This window comes from Rhinolophus sinicus, chromosome 3, assembly GCF_057876585.1.
Source record: "Rhinolophus sinicus isolate RSI-liver-muscle chromosome 3, RSI-T2T, whole genome shotgun sequence".
Classification (NCBI taxonomy): Eukaryota; Metazoa; Chordata; class Mammalia; order Chiroptera; family Rhinolophidae; genus Rhinolophus; species Rhinolophus sinicus.
Genome location: NC_142503.1, coordinates 88,489,561 through 88,508,055, shown reverse-complemented (window position 1 = coordinate 88,508,055; position 18,495 = coordinate 88,489,561). Strand labels below are relative to the sequence as shown.

The following is an 18,495-nucleotide window of genomic DNA, read 5'->3' as shown; positions in this document are numbered from 1 at the left end:
AAGTTCATAATGTGAAAATATTTACCTGAAATATTTTGGGAGCACTCACAAGGGATGCTAACGCAGAAGAAAGAGTGGCTGAAAAGATACCTGCAGAAATTAATGGTGCAAATCCTGACACCATGCTCATTACCTTAAAAAAAGTGATAAAAATGGAAAAAATAAGTCTTACAAACAAGTGAAAAAAGAACTTGATACTATACATCATTATTATCTAAAGAAGGAGACTAATACTAGGGAAAATTTGATAATAATAAACAGTAATAATTGTTATGTTCATTACAAATTGCTGAAGCAGATTTATCCCTAGCTCTTAAATTTCCAAAACAGATTTACCATTAGCTCTTACCTTTAAAAATCTTTTTATTTTGTAAAATTTCAAAGACACACTATGGCAGAGAGAAGAGCACATTGAAACACCAAGTATCCATCATCTAGTTACAACAATGACCAACTCAGGGCCAATCCCCACATCATTGTGAATCAAACCACAGATATCATTTCATGCATAAATGTTTTGGTATTTACCTCTAATAAGTAACAACTTTTAAAAACTGTAACTACAGAACTATTGTCACAGCTTAAAAACTGAATAATTACTTCACTGCACCAAATAGCCGAGCGGCACTCCAAATTCCCAAACTCCCACTTTTCTTGCTTTTTAAAATAGTTTGTTCAAATCAGAATCCACAAAAGGATTCTACTTTACCTTTGGTTGATGTGTGTCTTAAGTCTTTCTTAATCTACGGGTTCACCCTTTCCTTTACATTTTATTATTTTTATGTTATTTCTCCTATAAAAATGCCACTCTTGATTTCACTGACTTCATCTCCACTCTGTTGTTTAACCTGTTCCTCTCACCTCTGCATTTGTAGTCAACTGGTAGGTGGAAATGGACAGTTAATCGGACTAAAAAGTATAAGTTTTCTCGCAAGAATCTTTCAAGGTGGTATACTTTGGTTAGGAAGGTTGTTTCTATTTTTGATGTTAAGAGAGTAGATTAGTATTGTGGTTATTTTATTTTTTGGCGGGGGGAAGGGTTGTTTTTTTAAAGAGTCTTACTTTTAGAGCTAAATGTGGAAATATTTCTAGCTGAAAAAATCTAAGTCTAGGATTTGGGATGTGGGAGTTATAAATAAAACAAAATTAGTCAAGCACTGATAACCGATGAAGCTGGAAAATGTGTACATTGGGTACATTATATTGCTTTCCTTGTCTTTTTACATGTTCAAACATTTCCCTATGATGAAGTTTTTTAAAAAATGGATTGATCACTTAGATAATGAGAAGACAATCAGATACATCCAAGTGGCACACTGCAAAATAACTTGCCTTAACTCTTCAAAATGTCAACATCCTACTAGATTAAAATAGTCAGGCTGGGAACTCCTTTAGATTAAGATTTTAAAATATAATAACTAACTGCCATGTGTGATTCCAGATTGGATCCTGGATGTGGGAAAAATAGTTATAAAGGACATTACTGGGACAGGTGGGGAAATATGAATATGGAATATATATTTAGATAACAGTATTTTATCAACTTAAATTGCTTGAATGGGATAATTGTACTTCGCATGTATAGAGTGTTTTAAATACTTCAAATTGACTTTCATGTTGTGATGTCTATAATTTATGAGGTATGATTAAACAATACGGTGAATGTTTAAATGAAAAATGTATTACAGTAAAAGACACATTGACATTAATGCCCCTCACAATACTCCCCCTTGCTTCGAACACACTTATCCTGTCATTCTTGCCACTTTCTGAAACAGTTCTGGACGTCTTCTTTTGTTAGTGTCTTTAGAAGTGCTGTCAAGGCTGCCTCGATGTCCTGAATCATTTTGACTTTGGGGAACAGCCTGAAGTCACATGGTGCCAGATCCAGTGAATAAGGTGGATGAGGACACACCATAATGTTTTTATTTGACAGAAATTGCTCTATACCTGAAGCGATGTGTGACACAGAGTGCTATCATGATGGAGGATGATTTACAACACACTTTAAAATACACCTCCTAACCACAGCTCACACCCAACTGACTGCACTGAACAAGTTGAAACTTGTCACACACTGTTACTAAGGTTTGATGTACCACTTCCGGTACTGAAGATCATTGCCTTTCTGTTGGATGGCTCTTGGCAGCAGCATTCACCATAGCTTTTGTTCAGAACGGAAAGGCTCCATGTCACACATTGTTTCTGGTATATGGCAATTTCTGTCAAATAAAAACATTACGGTGTGTCCTCATCCACCTTATTCACCGGATCTGGCACCGTACAACTTCTGGCTCTTCCCCAAACTCAAAATGACCATGAAAGGTAAACGTTTTGAATTGATTCAGGACACTGAGGCAGTCACAACAGCACAACTAAAGACACTCATGAAAGAGGACTTCCAGAACTGCTTCAGAAAGTGGCAAGAATGATGGGATAAGTGTCTTCAAAGCAAGAGGGAGTATTTTGAGGGGAATTAATGGCAATATGTCTTTTACTGTAACAAATTTTTTTATTTAAATATATACCGTATTTATTTATCACAACTCATATTCTTATGTGTTTGAGAAAAATAATATACATACATAGCCAGATAAGCAAGTGGGGCAAAATATAAACAACTAGTCAATATAAGTGAAAGATGGGTACATAGGTATTCACCGCACTGTCCTTTCTGCAGTTTTAAAATTTCTCAAAATACAAAATTAAGGTAGAAGCATTGTTGATGGATTCAGCTACTGTCAGTTTGATTCAATCATTATAAATTTCACCAGCAGTGAATGATGATCATCACTACAGTCATGACTTCATTCGTGGACATTTGCCTTTCATTTATATTGACCAAGAGCATGCCACTGACCAAGGAGATAAGGAAGTCAGGCTCTGAGCTGTTCATGACTATTATACACTTGACTATATGGTTTCATGTGTACATAAACCACCATTTTTTCACTTAAATGTATTTCAGAAGTCCTAGGGTTAAAAGTGAAGAATACATTTAAATGTTTTAAGAAACATTAGCATTGATTTCTCCGAGAATCTCGGGGAGAAGAAAAACTTGAAAAGGTGATTTTCTATTCAGCTCTTTAATAACAATTTAGTAGTTACATATATGCCATTCATTTTTCATAATCACTATTTTTCACAGTTATTAGTGCTAGGTTATCTAGAATTGCCAGTCCTAACTTTAGGAAATGAGATTGTAAAGGACAGATATAAGGCAAAATTGACACCACTGGCATTACTTATAACCACAACCTTTCACCTATCGTGTATTGAGGAAAAAATTACATTCTCTCTTCTTCTATACCTCAAAATTGAGGTAAATAATGTTCCCTGTTTAACATCTGGAAACACTATTTCCCAAGTTTCCTATTTTCTAGTTAATATGTTTACCTAATAACCTCTAAATTTCCCACTATTTTATGGTAAAATATGAGTAGCAAGGATAATGATAATAACATAAATAATGGTACTATCACTGTTGTCCACAGATATAGTGGAAACAAAGAAAAGAAAAAACAGTTTTGTCTCTAAAAAAGAAGGAAAAAAGACAAAAGTCTAATAAAAGGTAAAAACGTGGCAAGTGAAATAAATGTTGAAATTTTGTATCTGGGGTGTGTGTTGATGATTTAGGATTTAGGAAAATCTTCAGGGCACGCAGATTTGGCCATCTCCACAGAAAAGGGGGTTGCATTCCAAGCAGAGTGAAGCACCAAATAAAGGAACAGAGTGAGGTCAGTGTGTGCGGGTACACAGACACTAACACACAATGACTGATGTCCAGCCCGAACAGAAGGCAGTGGGACTAAAGTTTGGGTACGGAGGGCTTTGACTGACAGAGCAAAGAAGCTCACATTTTCTTTATTAAGCAATGATGAGTCAGAGGTTTCAAAGGATATTAAAATGCAGAACTAGAATAAGAAACATAAGACTACATACATATAAACTTAAAATTTTCAGGCAAATAAGGTGGATCAAATCCCTTTTCCTCCTGAAGATGAAAAGTCAATTATATGCAAAACAGAGTTATAAAGTGTGGCTTTGCATAGATTTCATGGAGACTCCCACTTATATGCTCCTCAGTTATGTCCTATCCTGCATTCTTCATTCTCCAAATGACAACCAATTTACATTTTCACAGGAATTTCCCCCCAATTTTCTATCACATTAGAAAGCCTTTTAAAAAAAATTTATTTACTTAAATTAGAAAAGCAGCTTTACGTATACCAAACTTCTCTTTGCTTCAATGAGTCCATACTACACTTGACAAAGACAACACACTTTTCTATTTTAAGGCAACAACACAGAAACTGATTGGCATCTTTAGTCACTGGGCAGAGACCAACATTTGTGCCTTTCATACACAATATCAATGTCAGAATTGGCCTGAATCATTAGCTGGACAAGAATACTTTCTTTCATTTCTATGATTTTGCCTAGTCTTGTGACTAGGAAAAACAAACTTCTATTACATAATTGGGTTCAATACTTAGAACCACTGAAAGTGTACTCAATTGCTTGAAACTATACAATAGAAAATAAAAATATTGCCATTAAAAATTAAAGTTACAAAATTTTGCAATATTTATGTATTCTACATAAAATTTATAGTGTTCTGAAATATATCAAATCCTCAAGTATTCTATTTATTGTGTTGACACAATACTAGAAAAACACTAGGAAGCAAAATTTTTATTTTTCACTTTCAATTAGTAGAACCATCTATTCTATAAATTTACTGCAGAATATTTTGTCTTATCTACTGAATCTATACCTTTGTGTTCTTTTCTTCTAGCATCCTAGAACTTATCAAGCAATTTTCAAAATTATCCTCCAAATTTTAGTGATTCCTTCTCCCCTATGTAATCTTTTCTCAGTTTCTAAAAACCCATAAATTTTATAAAAATTTCATTTCACTTTCAGTATCTTATAAAGGTAACAATAAAAATCAGAAGCACTGACATTCTCCAAATACTTGAGATTACTAATCTTTACATAGTTCATATGTTTTAAACATTCACAAACTTTCAAGCGTCCGTAAAAAATTTAATTCTGTTGTTAAATGGTGGTTTGGCACAGCATGACTATATGGGCCACATCTAATTAAATAACACTATTTATACTGATCAATACTTTTTAAAAAGGGTATTTATATAAAGCAATTATGTGGACAACTCTACCTAGAAAACTGAACTTATTTCAATTAGTGTGGATTTAAATTGTTCAAAATAAAAATTAAATACTTAGGTATGAATCTAACAAAATATGTATAGGACTAGTAGTCTAAAAACTATACGATGCTGATGAAAGAAATCAAACATCCAAAAAAAAAAAAATGGAGCAACATACTGTGTTTGGAATACTCAACACAATAAACATTTCAATTCTCCCCAAATTGACACACACATTCAGTGCAGTTCCTATCAAAGCAAGACTTTTTGTAGATAAACATAAGATCATTCTAAAACTTACATGGAAAGACTAAAACAATTTTGAAAAAGGATAAAATGGGAAAAATCAATCTGCCTGACCTCAAGATGTGTATAACTACATCAATGTATGGTATTGGTGGAGGAATAGACACAAAAATCAATGGAATAGAGAATCCAAAAATAGACCCAACAAATACGACCATGTGTGAGATGCTTCCAATGCTTCCTGGGTTTCTGAAAGAGTCTACTAAATCTATTATACTCTATTATAAAAGTGTTGTCTTTGGGGACCCTTTTGCTCTTCTTGACTAGCGTCAGACTTTACCATTCCAAATTTTTGTTTGCCCAATTAGTTATCTAAAGTCTTTAAAAAAGATCTAAGTATAAAGTAACAACAGTCCTCCTTTCTAAGTCATTGCTGTACTCTGAATGGTCAGATTTGATAACGGTCTGACCTCTAGATAAATACAGAATACTTATATAATATAAATTTGATGCTCACCTGGAAGTTGTTCATTAGGCCATAGGAACAAGGATTGCTTTCACAATAAGAAAAGTCAAAGTTTAATTTGCAGGCTGCAGAAGTACAGTTTGTTAGCTCTGTTACAATAGTGTCATTAATGTTCCCGGTGGCATCCCGAACCACACAAGCTCCTGAGGGCCAAATGACAATAGGAACAAATAAGAAGCTAATGTTTATATTCATTTCAAAATCACATATACCCATAAAGAAATGATGATACTGACTGCATATGTACTTGCTTATAATAGCATACACTGCATTTACAGTTAAGATAGCTTTACGTGGAACAGACTTTGGAAAGCATCATAGTCCCCAATATTTAAGGAATAAAACGGAACCTTATAAAAAATATTTATATATATACTTAATAAGCTTGTAAATATAGTTGTGGAAAATGGTATATTAGCAAAACTACTTTCTGGCCTGTTTGGTGAAAATGCCCTTAAGGAAATATCAAAGCATTGTGTTGAAAGAGTTCAAATGGCAGAAACGTTATCCTACCCTCCAAATATTTTATATTTGAAAACTGCCCCCAAGATCAGAGTTCAGGTACTATCTTCTGTGAAAGAAAACATTTTGAACATTAATGAATTATAATTCTATTTAAACCTTTTCTCAAATAAGTGTACTCTAATCACAATATATGGTTTATCTGAGATTTGCTTAAAAATAACCTATGGGGCAGAGTAAATGGATATAGATGAAATAAGATTAACCATGTACTGATAATTCTTGAAAACTTTTTTGAAGCTGGGTGAAGAAGGTTGTTATATTAGGCTCATTAGAAAACACTCTTTGGTTTTGTGCAAAATTAAAAATTTCCATAAACATTAAAAAAGTTTTCTTGAAGAAAACACTTCATTATTTGGAATAACATGATGTATAAGTAATAGTAATTAGCATTCCTTAGACTTCATATATTTTTACTTTTGAAGCACTTTAACACTACTGTCTCATCACACATGAGGTAAAAATTATAACCATAACAGCAAAAACTGAACAATACATGGAAATTAAATTTGAATGGGAGAATATTTTAATGACTAGATCAACTACATATAGTTCTTCATTATTTCTTCATCTAATCAGAGCAGTGTTTGCAAAACCATGTTTCTTTAAAGGTACTTCTGAAACCATTGCAGGGGTGAGGGGAGAACCGAGCCCTATCTAGTCCTAAAGCAGTTATGCTTTTATGTGCTTCGTATTTCAAAAAATGTTTGATGGTGGGGAGGCTCCATTGCTTTGAACCAGTTATACAACCATTAGTATAGAGACAATCTTTACTGGTTCAGCTACTTAATATTGGGGAGGCAGGGCTACTCCTATTGCTCCAAGGCATAGTGCGGACAGAATAAAATGAGTATGAGGGCCAACAGTGTTAAAGGGTCAAATAAAAACAGGAAACATTTATGTGATCTAATAAATTATTTTCCAATTTGAAACATAAGCAGTTATATCAATTATATTCTTTAAAACTAAATTTTCTTTAGCTAGCTTATGTATGATAAACACAAGCATGCTAGGAACTTTTAAGGGAACACAAAAATATTTCAGTAAGATTATATATAATTCATTTGTTCAAAATGAATTTCAGGGATTTATGGATGGATTGTAAGGCTATATGAAATCCAATTCCTTTCTTAAATGTTAATTTAGCCCAACACAATAATGATTATTAGCATTTCTAAGTCTTTGTTTAGTGAAATTTCAAAATGACATTGATGCAAAATAGAGGCAGAGTTTGCAAAAACAGTTCTGTCATTACCTCCCAACAAATCACGGAATATATGACAAAAGTGAAATTTTCTTACAGAAACCTTATATTCTGCAGTCTATGAATTTGGAGTTTGTGATTCTTTAAATTGGTATTAAACTAAAATTTCTCTTATATTATGTTTAAGACATTTAACTGTAAAACTGGCCTTTTAGAGTTCATACATTAAAAACATTGCTTACATTTCAAGAAATGCTTTCTGGGTAAAGTACCTAGTTTCATGAAAGTGTAATAAATTTGAGACAATTTATCTAATTACTGCATACAAATTATATATAAATTAATAGTTATTAAATTTTTTCTGGACTAAAGTGTTTCAGTTAAAGAAACTTATAAATAGGCTTTTAAGACTTTATTAAAAAAACAAATCAAAACCCACTTTTCCGTGAAACCAATTCTTTAAAGCAAGCACCAGTTATCTTTGGTAGCTTTGATTCCCTCATCTATAAAAAGGGGATTTAGAGATTGGGTGACCACTTAAGTCCATTCAAGTTCTAAAATGCTATGATTCCATAAATGTAATAAAATGGTTTAAAACAATTTTCATTTAACTTAGTAAGCAGTAAGACTTTTCATTCAATGTATTAATAATATGTGCTGTTCATCAAAATCAGTTTTTAAGGTAAAAAATGCCAGGCACTGCTTGAAACAATCTTCATATAATAAGATTACCATAGATAAAATTATTCAAAAATTTGTAACAGAGAGTAAAATGCATATAAATTTTACATATGAATTAATATTTTCTATAAATATACTCAGTGAAATTTAAGAGTTTGCCGATAAGATTTTACTTAATTTTTTAAATTTATTATAATTAATAAAAATCCTGGAGGAGCAATAAAACATTTGATGGTTTAGATAATATCTATAAAATCACTACTAGTTAACTTAAAACAGTTTTTTAATTAAAATATGCAACTCCATGTCTTTTTATTGCAGTATTTCTGAATTTAAAAGTTAGAAATATATTACAAAATAACTATTTATAGTATGTACATCATGAAATTTCTGAAACACAAAAAGAAATGTAAAGCTATTTACCTACAGATACTGCAATTCCTACGTAAACCACTGTAGTAATTAAAATGGCTAAAAGTGTTCCTTTGGGTATGGCTGACTGAGGATCCTAGAAGACAAGAAGATTTTTTTTAAGTCTTATCTTTAAAAATATATATGCCATTTAAAAATATAATCAGTACAGTATTTTTTAATATATAATTAATACAGTACTTACTGCAAGATCACCTGAGATATTTGCTCCAGCCAGAATACCAGTTGCAGCAGGAAAAAAGATGGCAAAGACAGAAAAAAAAGTCTCTTCCTCTCGAAAATCTGGTCCAAAGTTCTCATTAAATATTTCAGCTGTAAAGAACAAAATTTTTTTGGCAATTAGCGAATAGCAAGTTAGACCACAATAATTAGGTCAAGAGTAAGTGGTGTGTATGGTCCCTGACTTTTGTACAAGTAGCTGGTAAACTCTTGAATATTTCCTAGTTCAACTATTGATATTCCTCTTTTCTTGTATGAGGGGACACTTTCCAAGCAAAATGATTTGACCTGGTCGTGCCCTACTATTTTGTATACCTTAATAATTAAGTTTCAAGCACCTCTAACTTGATTGTTGTCACTAGCCCAAATGTAAATCAAAGCATGGATAAACCCCTCAATCTGAGAGGTCAAGGAAACAAAAAAGGAGTTAGGAAAATAAACGGAACATCATACTAATTGAACAATTTTTTTTTTCTTTCATCCAACTTATATACTATATGCACACCTTTCTCTGTTTTGTAGTGGTGACCTGTTCGATTTTTGAAGTTATTCATCAGGCATCCAGATAATTTCAGTTAAGGCAAATTAGGTAAAGCTCCTTTCCATTTCAACAGTAATGAAAGCTGCAACTAATCCTACTGTTTCCATCTATTCTGATAGGTGCTAACAATAAAACAACTAATTAATTGTCCTTTATCCATCCATCTATCCATTCATTCAGTATTTGATTATCTACAATGTGCCAGGTCTAGTACTGGAGCCACTGAGTATCACAAGGTGCTACTCACCTTGTGACAGGGATATAATAGTAAGAGATATAATAGCAAGAAGCTGGACATGGTTCCGACGTTTACGGGACTTAAAGAGTCTCAATGGGGAGCTAACAAAATAAGTAAAGAAACAGATCATTTACAAATAGCAGTAAATGTACTGATGGAAACAGGGTGTTGCGGTAAATAATGAAAGAGAGAATCTAGTTCAATGTAGTTACAGAGCTAAAGAGCTATAGCTGAAGAGCTATAACGAAGGAGATAATACTTAAACAGACTTTACTGAGCCAAGAATTAGCCAAACAGGAAAAAGATTACATCAGAATAAGAAACAACACTTATCAAGGCCCAGAGGGAGGAAAAAGTTTAACTTTCTTGAGGAATTAAAAAGAATGTAAAGCTCACATAGTAAGGGGGGGAACGAAATGAGATTGGAAAGATCAATGGGGGTGAGAGTATGCAAAATTTTAAAGTTTAGATTTTATCCTAAACATAATGGAAGCCAAGGCTTAGGAACATGCAAATAATGTGATATGATTTGATATGATTAAGGCTTTTGTGGATGCTATGTGGATAATGGACTGAAGGCATCAACATATGAAGCAGGGAGACCATGGAGGTTACTGCAGTGGTTCAATCTAGTGAGGAGAGAATAATGTACTGATTAGAGAAAGATTAGACAGGGGGCAGATCAGAAACTCTGAGATGCTGGTTTCTTCTACGTACTGAGATGGATAAGTCTGAGAAGGATTAGGTAGGAGAGACATCAAATAAGCAGATATATATACGTATATCTATATATATACACACATACATACATACCAGGGGTGCCAAAAAAATGTATACACATTTTAAGAGATGTTAACACTTTGGTCCATGTTGCTCAAGCAGTAGTTTGCCATAATCAGAAGTGTCTGGACGCTGATGGTAACCACTTTGAGCACCTCTTGTAATTGCAGAAGTCAAACGTGACTTGTATTCATCTTTAGTTATAGGCATATATTAATACAGTTTTTTCCTTTCTTAAAATGTGTATACATTTTTTTGGCACCCTTTTTATATATACACATTATGTGGAGTTTAAAGGAGAGATCCAGGAATAGAAACACGTCTCTTGATAGCACTTGGAACAATGAGAATAGACATCACCAAAGTAAAGAGTATAATTAGAAGGCCCAGGACCAGACTCTGTGCAACTCTGACATTTAGAAGACAGAAAGAAGAGAAGGAATAACAGGAGTAATAGACACAATGACCAGTGTGACATCAACTAAAACAAGAAAAGTACTTCAAGCAGAATGGGAAAACTAAATATAATGTTGCCCCACAGGCAATCTAGCACCATGTGGCTGTGACGTTTCCAGACAGAAGCCAGAAAAGGATTAAGGATGAAGAAATAAAACCATCTGGGGCGAGTATGATGGCGAAAAGGCTACACACATCTCAAAGTACCCCACCACAGATGCCTTATCAATTACAAAGAAGAAAATGGCAACCATACAGTAAAAAAAAAAACCTCTCAGGTACCCTTTTGACCAAGTCATCAAAATAAAACCATCAATGATGGGAAAAAGTGACATCATGTGAGTCTCCTAATGTGATGCACTGAGGAGGACACGCCATTCATATAGTGTTTCTGGCAAAAAGGAATAATCTGAATCTATGGAAATAACTCAGACAAACCCAACTCTGGGGACTTGTTCTTGAAAAATGTCAATATCACAAAAAAAGGCTAAGGAGCAGTTTCAGATTCAAGGAGATTGAAGATTATGTAAAGGACCATTTTTTTAAAAGAGGAGAATGAAGAGACATGACAACTGAATGCAATGCATGATCATGGATGGGTTCCTGGAACAGGAAATGTTACTATAAAGATTTTTATAGGGACAATTGGAAAAATTTGTACATGAACCATATGTTAGATATTAGCACTGTGCCAAAGTTAAACTTCCTGAATTGTCCTTTTCCTTAATAGATATGCTTAAGTACAATGTTTAGAGGTAAGAAGTCATGACTTCTGCAACTTCTCTCAAAAGGTTTAGCAATTTTAGTAATAATTAGATATATGTAAGTGATAAAACAAATGTGGCAAAACAAAAGAATATAAAAGCATTTATCATTGGTGAATCTAGGTGAAGGGTGTAAGGAATTTAGTGTATTAACTTTTCGAGTTTTCAATAAGTTTGAAATTATTTTGAAATAAAGAGTAAGTGAGAGGTATGGATTTGAGAAATCTATGAAAGGGAACTGGAAAATGAGATGGTAACTAGAGGAGAATGAAAGAAAAGACATGGCATTTTCAAGGGTGGGATTAACAGAGCAACTTCATAAACTTATATATAGGTAAGAGTTTTGATGCAAGGAGTAAAATCGATTATTAAAGGATAAATGCCTTTGAGAAAGTAAAAGAAATGTGATCGAGAACACAGCAGATGAAAGAGAAATACTTCTCATATCAAAAAAAAAAAAAAAAGAGGAAAAATGAATACCCCTATTACATAGTCATTTGAACTGGCAAGTTTATTAATATTAACCTGTTTACTACTGACACTGCCTTAGTATAAAGAATGAGAGGAGAGCCAAGCAGTATCAACCACCAAAACAAGTCACATTCCAAAGTATGTTTAGGTTTATTTACCTCAGATTGAGATAAGCCTGTATGTGCTACTTACATACAATATAAATTAACTATACTAGCTAACTATGTAATACTTCTATAAGTTGCCCAGGATCTGAAAAAAAAGGAAATGAAAAATATGGCCTAGCAGGTATTTGTAGATATTTTTAAATCAATAAAGTCATAAACAGAAATATATAGTATTAGTAATATTTTAGAAGTAATCATCCACTGTAATTTTTAATGTTTATTTTACAAATAAAAGTGACAAAAATCAAAATTTTAAAAACACATATTTTTTAAATTGAGGTAAAAAAATCATTTATATTTAGAAGAAATGTCACAAATATAATTTATGAGAGCACAAAATACAGAAAATTATCTACCTAACTGATGCTACTAATTTTCACTTCTGGCATGCCTAGCAGACATCTCTTCCTCCAACCCAGGAAATCAGGAATTTAAAGCCCAGACAGTTTAGAAGTAGGCGTGAGCACTAGTAGTCAGAATAGACATCTATCAACCCAGGACCTATAGGCACAATAGCCAGATGTGAGTAAAGGTATAAGTACCTTAAAACAATTCATGTCAGAAAATTGCCCAGCCAGCTAAATCAGGGTCGGATACGAGCTAAACCAGTGCTACTCACCTATGATCCAAAGACTGTATGTTGTCACCAGTCAGCAACAAGATTAAGGAGCTTACACCAGAATGTAAATCAAATAGGCCTATAGGCTCTATAGTTTAGTTCAGTGGATATTTTTCCTGTAAGATTTTCTGAAGGAAGTAGTACATTGATTTACATTCTGTATCTTTACGAGTAGCTCTGGGCTAAACAACTCAGGAGATCTAAACTAGGTCTTTTCTTGTAGGGCTTCAAATCAAGGAGTTTTTATCAACTAAAGACAGACAGACCTGTCACCCCAAGTGGTAAGCCCTGATAAGCTATTGCAACTATTCTTTCCTACTTTCATTTTATTTTGTGGAGCAAAGTCACAGTTGCTCAAATAAGTGGGGAGAGGATGCAGGGGGTGACAAGTGGGAAGTAGAAGAGAAGATACAGATAGACCCTTTCAGAAATAATAAATAACAAGTAAATTTCACCAGTAGTGACAATTAGATGTAGAATGAAAGGGTTACAGAAGATGAAAACTGTAGGAAATTCTCACACAATTAATAATGCAAATTGTAAAAAAACTTAAACTGCAATTACACAGAAACTAGTATTTCTAGTTACTTTCACAGTTTCAGGTATTTTTATACTGTTGTGATGCAATACAACTAAAAGAATGAAAAAGCCCAGTCAGAACAAAAATTACTTTTCATATACAAATTCCCCAAATTAGCAAAGAACTAAAGCACCTTTTCTGTGGGCATTGACTTTTTTTTTTTACATTCTATTATCTTTTGTTGCTAATAATGAAAAGGAAAGACATAAATAAAACTGATTTTTTAATCCAATTGTAACATACATAAAGGAGACAAAACTAAATTCAATTGTCAATCAGTGTGAGTCACTGTACCAAACTCAATTACATTGTATCTAAAACACACTAAATTTATTTACTAATAGAATGGTATATAATATGCACCTTTAAAATGTTCTATCATTTTTACTTACATTTATAACTGAAGAAACCTTTGGGCTTCTTGCTCTCCAATGGGATAAATGTTCCTATGATGAAATCAGCAATGGCGAGTAGCAGAATCACCAAAAGAACAATCTGAGCCTGGAATTTTAAATATTAAAAATCAAAATCTATCTCATATATTTATACATTGATTCAGTTCCACTAGATTATAATTTCTATGGGGGAAAAGATTTATCTTGTTTCCTCAGTGCCTCAATTTCAAGCACAAAGTAGGTGCTCAATAAATTTGTTAAACTAATGACTAATCTTTAAAGAACTATCCTAAAATGTTCAAAACAATGAAAAATGGATAGCAAAAGTAGGATCATGCCATATATTTCTGAAATGAATCAACAATATGCATGTCCTCCCACAAATCATGAAGCATTATAAATTCCAAAATACTGCAGGCTTTTCATTCTGTATCATCCTTTCCCGTTCCCTCCACCATACAGTACAATCTTCACATGTGGAACATACTTACTACAAAAAAAAGTTTTATACCAAGTCCAAACACAATATTGAATGTCTGACAGTAATAGGAAAAAAAGAAAAAGTATAGAAAAAAGACAACATTGAGGAGGGGAATTTAAGTAATAGCAATGGGACTGGAAAAAAGGAACAATCTATGAGAACTACCATCTCTCCTCTTCCACTCTTTGTTTTATTGGCACATAATTGACATAGAACAATACATTAGTTTCAGGTGTACAACATAATGATTTGATATTTGTATACATTGTGAAATGATCACCACAGTAAGTCTAGTTAACATCCATCACTTACCTATAATTGGAAGTTTGTATCATTTGACCCCCTTCACCCATTTCGCCCACCCCCTGCCTCTCCTCCTCCACTCTTAACCTCCCAATAAGACTGAGCAGCTACCCATGAAAAACTGTGTTATCTGTGGGAATAAGAACAACTTATATGCTAATCATGTCCCAGGTAGTATGAAATTTTAGTCTTTTCAGTAAAGTCAATTTGTTAAATGCTTAAGTAAATGATTTAATTTTATACTAATGACTTAAATAACCATGGAAAAATTATTCTTTCAGACTTTCCTAATTTTGGGTTTGGTAAATGTTATCATAGCTCATACAGAGCACAAATGTCAGATTTTGTACAATCTATAAAAGTAAACACAAAGGAACCTGGAAGGGACTTTTGAGTTCTCAGCAGCACCTTGTGGATATGCATTACTCAGGAAACTGTGCTGTGACACATTCTCTCAAAGACACAGAAATATGTTTGAGTGCTCTACCTACATGTTAACATACGACTTCAGCAATTTCCCCCAGAAACAGTGGGACTGACTTTGGTTGTTAGGATTTCTGAGATTTCAATAGCAGGGAGCAAGATTAGCTTCTCTTATCCCTAATGGGCATTAACTTATTGTCCCCATGTTTATTTTTGAAGCCAATCTCTTAAATAAATCACAAAGCCAGCAGTTTCATTTGGGCTACCTAATACTGATCTGAGCCTTTCTATATAACATAAATCAAGAATAGAGGATGGAAGGGGAGGTAGGAAGTCAAAAATTGAGAAAGTACTGTGTTTAACTGGTTTCTAGACTGGTGGCTACCTCCAAATATTTCCCATCTTGTCAATTAGAAAATAACCTTATGCATAATTTTTTCTGAAAATGGCCATTTAGGAACCTTCAAAATCTAAGAATATTACTACACTTGATAGCATTCCTAAAACAAAAGCTCTAAAAGTTCATATATTAAAGATTTACAGATATTCCGATATCATTACTTACTTTTGCTTCCCACTCCATTCCAGCCACTGAGATACCTAAAAGGATCACCACTGTAATGGCTCCAATAATTCGGATATCATTGAGTTCATCTATCATAAGTAAGGAATGTTCCTAGAAAAAGAGAATTATAAATGTAAATAGCAATACTAGTTATTTTAGATAACGTCTTTAATTATTTTGAAACATTTTAGAGAAAGCACCGCGCCTTACATGTAGAAGTTGAATAAATGCTTATTTAACAAATGAATATGGAAACCTAAGGAAAAGGAATAACTATTTAATATTGAGATGTCATTCAAGTATCTGCTGACATCAAAAATATGATCAAATGAATAATTCTATATTTAGTGCAGACACAATAAATCAAAAAGGAAAATTGCTAACAGGCAAATAAAAATCATGACTAAATAGTACTAATAGTTAGAATTTTCTTAAGTTACATAGCAGAAATATATTTTGTATTTGTTGTGATTAGTGAACTCATGCTTTAAATGGTCTTTAGTTTGCATAAAGAAGAGATCAATACACTTTCATGCAGTTGTCCAAAATACACTGTTCCCATTCTATGAGCAAAAGTATTTGTGGTTTAATATCAATGAGATTAAAAACATATACTAAACGATGAAAAAATATAAACTTTTGATTATTAGTTGCTTACTTATAGCCCTTCCTTTTCTCCACCTTTTGGCCTACACAGATGAGGTCAATGCCAACATTAAGTGTCATTTTCAAAGTTTACACTTCGTAATGTACCGCATACTAGTACAGAAGGAGTTACAACCTAACCTAACATGAACTGTGTCAGCCGAGGATGCTTAATCCTATTTCACTTCTACTACTTTACACACATCCTAATAACTCTTTTCAAACAAGTTCTCTTCTAAACTCCAGAGCTGTGTTATCAACTACTTTCTGGCCAGCTCCACTTGGATATACCTCTGGTTCCTCAAATTAGACATCCAGAACTAAACTGTTCTGTGCTCTCTTATCTCAAGTGAATGGTATTACCGTCCATCTAAATCCCCAACTCGGAAATCTGTGTATAAATTTGAAGTCCTTCTTTCTCTTTTAATTTCTCACATCCCATTGATCAAGTCCACTTATTCCACATTTTTCAAACCTCTTAAATTCACCCAGACCTCTCCAGCCCACTGGTCACTGTTTTAATGTCAGCCACATCTCCTCTCCTGGGATGGCCTTCGCCTTCGGGTGTGATCCCTCAAACCCATTCTCTATACGGTGGTCAGATATTTCTTTAGGTCTCAAATCTGATCATGTCATGGTCTCCAACTCCAATCAAGTAAGACCGAAACTTAATAGCTAACAAGACCCTTCCTGACTTGATTCTTTTTCCTCTACCTAGTCTCAAGCCTCTTGTCACTTTGTGCTCCAGAAATATTTATTTATTTATTTTTAAACATCACCCTCCATCCCTTCCAGGCCTTTGTTTCCCTTTCTTCCCTGTCCCCCTCAACCACAGCCCACCTCTCCTTGACACACCTCTTCTATCCTTTGTGTTGCTAAGGCCTCCCACAGTTACCCACTTCTGACATTCTGTGATGATTTTCTCTTTGTCTTTTTCACACACCAAACTTCTTGAAGGACGAATTTTGTGTGCATCACTGTCTTTAGCATCTAATATGGTGAGTGGTACAAAAGGCCGCAAAAAACATTTGGGAAACAAACGACTAGAGGAAAGGTGAATTACCTTAAGCAACTCCACCACAGTTTCTGCAAATCCAACCACATACATAGCAACTGCAACAGCGTTGGCAAAAGCAAAGATGAGGCCAATCGCACCACCAAACTCTGGCCCTAGGCTTCTAGATATCAAGTAATATGCTCCTCCTAAAGGAAAAACACAAGTACTAAAGTTAGGATTTTAAGTGTCCTCCTCCATCATGTGGGAGGGCCTCATTCAATCAGATGAAGGCCTGAACAGAAGACAGGCCTCCCCAGAACAAGAGGGAATTCTGCGCAGACGCCCTGCAGCCTCCATAATCATGGGAATCAATTCCTTCAAATCTTTACACACACACATACACACACACACCCCTATTGGTTCTGTTTTTCTGTAGAATGTTAATATAGACATGTTATATGGTAAATATACCAAAATCCCTATTTCCATATACTAGCAATGAACAATTAAGAAACTGAAATTTTAAAAAGTAACCTACAATAGCACTCAAAAACAAGAAATATTTAAGTCTAAATCTAAAAAATATTTGCAAGATCTGTGTACTGACAACTTAAAACAAAAAAAAGTTAACTAAACAGATATACCATGTTTATGAAATGGAAGACATAGTCAAGATATTTATTCTCTCCAAATTGATTGATCTCCAGATTCAACCCAATTCTAATCAAAACTTCAGCAGGCTATTTCCCAGAAATGGACAAGGTGATTCTAAAATTCATATGAAAAGGCAAAAGAACTAGAATAGCCAAAACAAATTTGAAAAAGAACAAAGTTGGAAAACTGACACTACCCATTTTAAAGAATTTCTATAAAGCTACAGTACCAACATAGTATGGTATTACATTCAGGATAGATCTATAGATAATGGGCCAGTACAGAGTCCAGAAGTAAACCACACATGTAGGGCCAATTAATTTTTTTCTCCAGCTTTATTGATGTTCAGTTGACATGTAACATTGTGTAAGTTTAAGATGCACACTGACAATCTGATACACCTATACATTGT

At 33.6% G+C, this 18,495-nt stretch overlaps 1 protein-coding gene across 3 annotated transcripts in view; it reads right to left on the bottom strand.

The window, feature by feature from the left end:
- The window catches only part of SLC12A2 (solute carrier family 12 member 2), an 83,636-nt gene that overhangs the window by 32,758 nt on the left and 32,383 nt on the right, over positions 1–18,495 (bottom strand). For all 3 annotated transcript variants that reach the window (XM_019732390.3, XM_019732391.3, XM_019732392.3), the window contains exons 5-11: positions 17,496–17,635; positions 15,788–15,898; positions 14,013–14,121; positions 8,970–9,097; positions 8,777–8,861; positions 5,938–6,089; positions 26–133 (exon numbers count right to left, since the gene is read on the bottom strand). In XM_019732390.3, the coding sequence (XP_019587949.2) occupies positions 26–133; positions 5,938–6,089; positions 8,777–8,861; positions 8,970–9,097; positions 14,013–14,121; positions 15,788–15,898; positions 17,496–17,635 (833 nt within the window). The remainder of the gene's footprint in view (positions 1–25; positions 134–5,937; positions 6,090–8,776; positions 8,862–8,969; positions 9,098–14,012; positions 14,122–15,787; positions 15,899–17,495; positions 17,636–18,495) is intronic.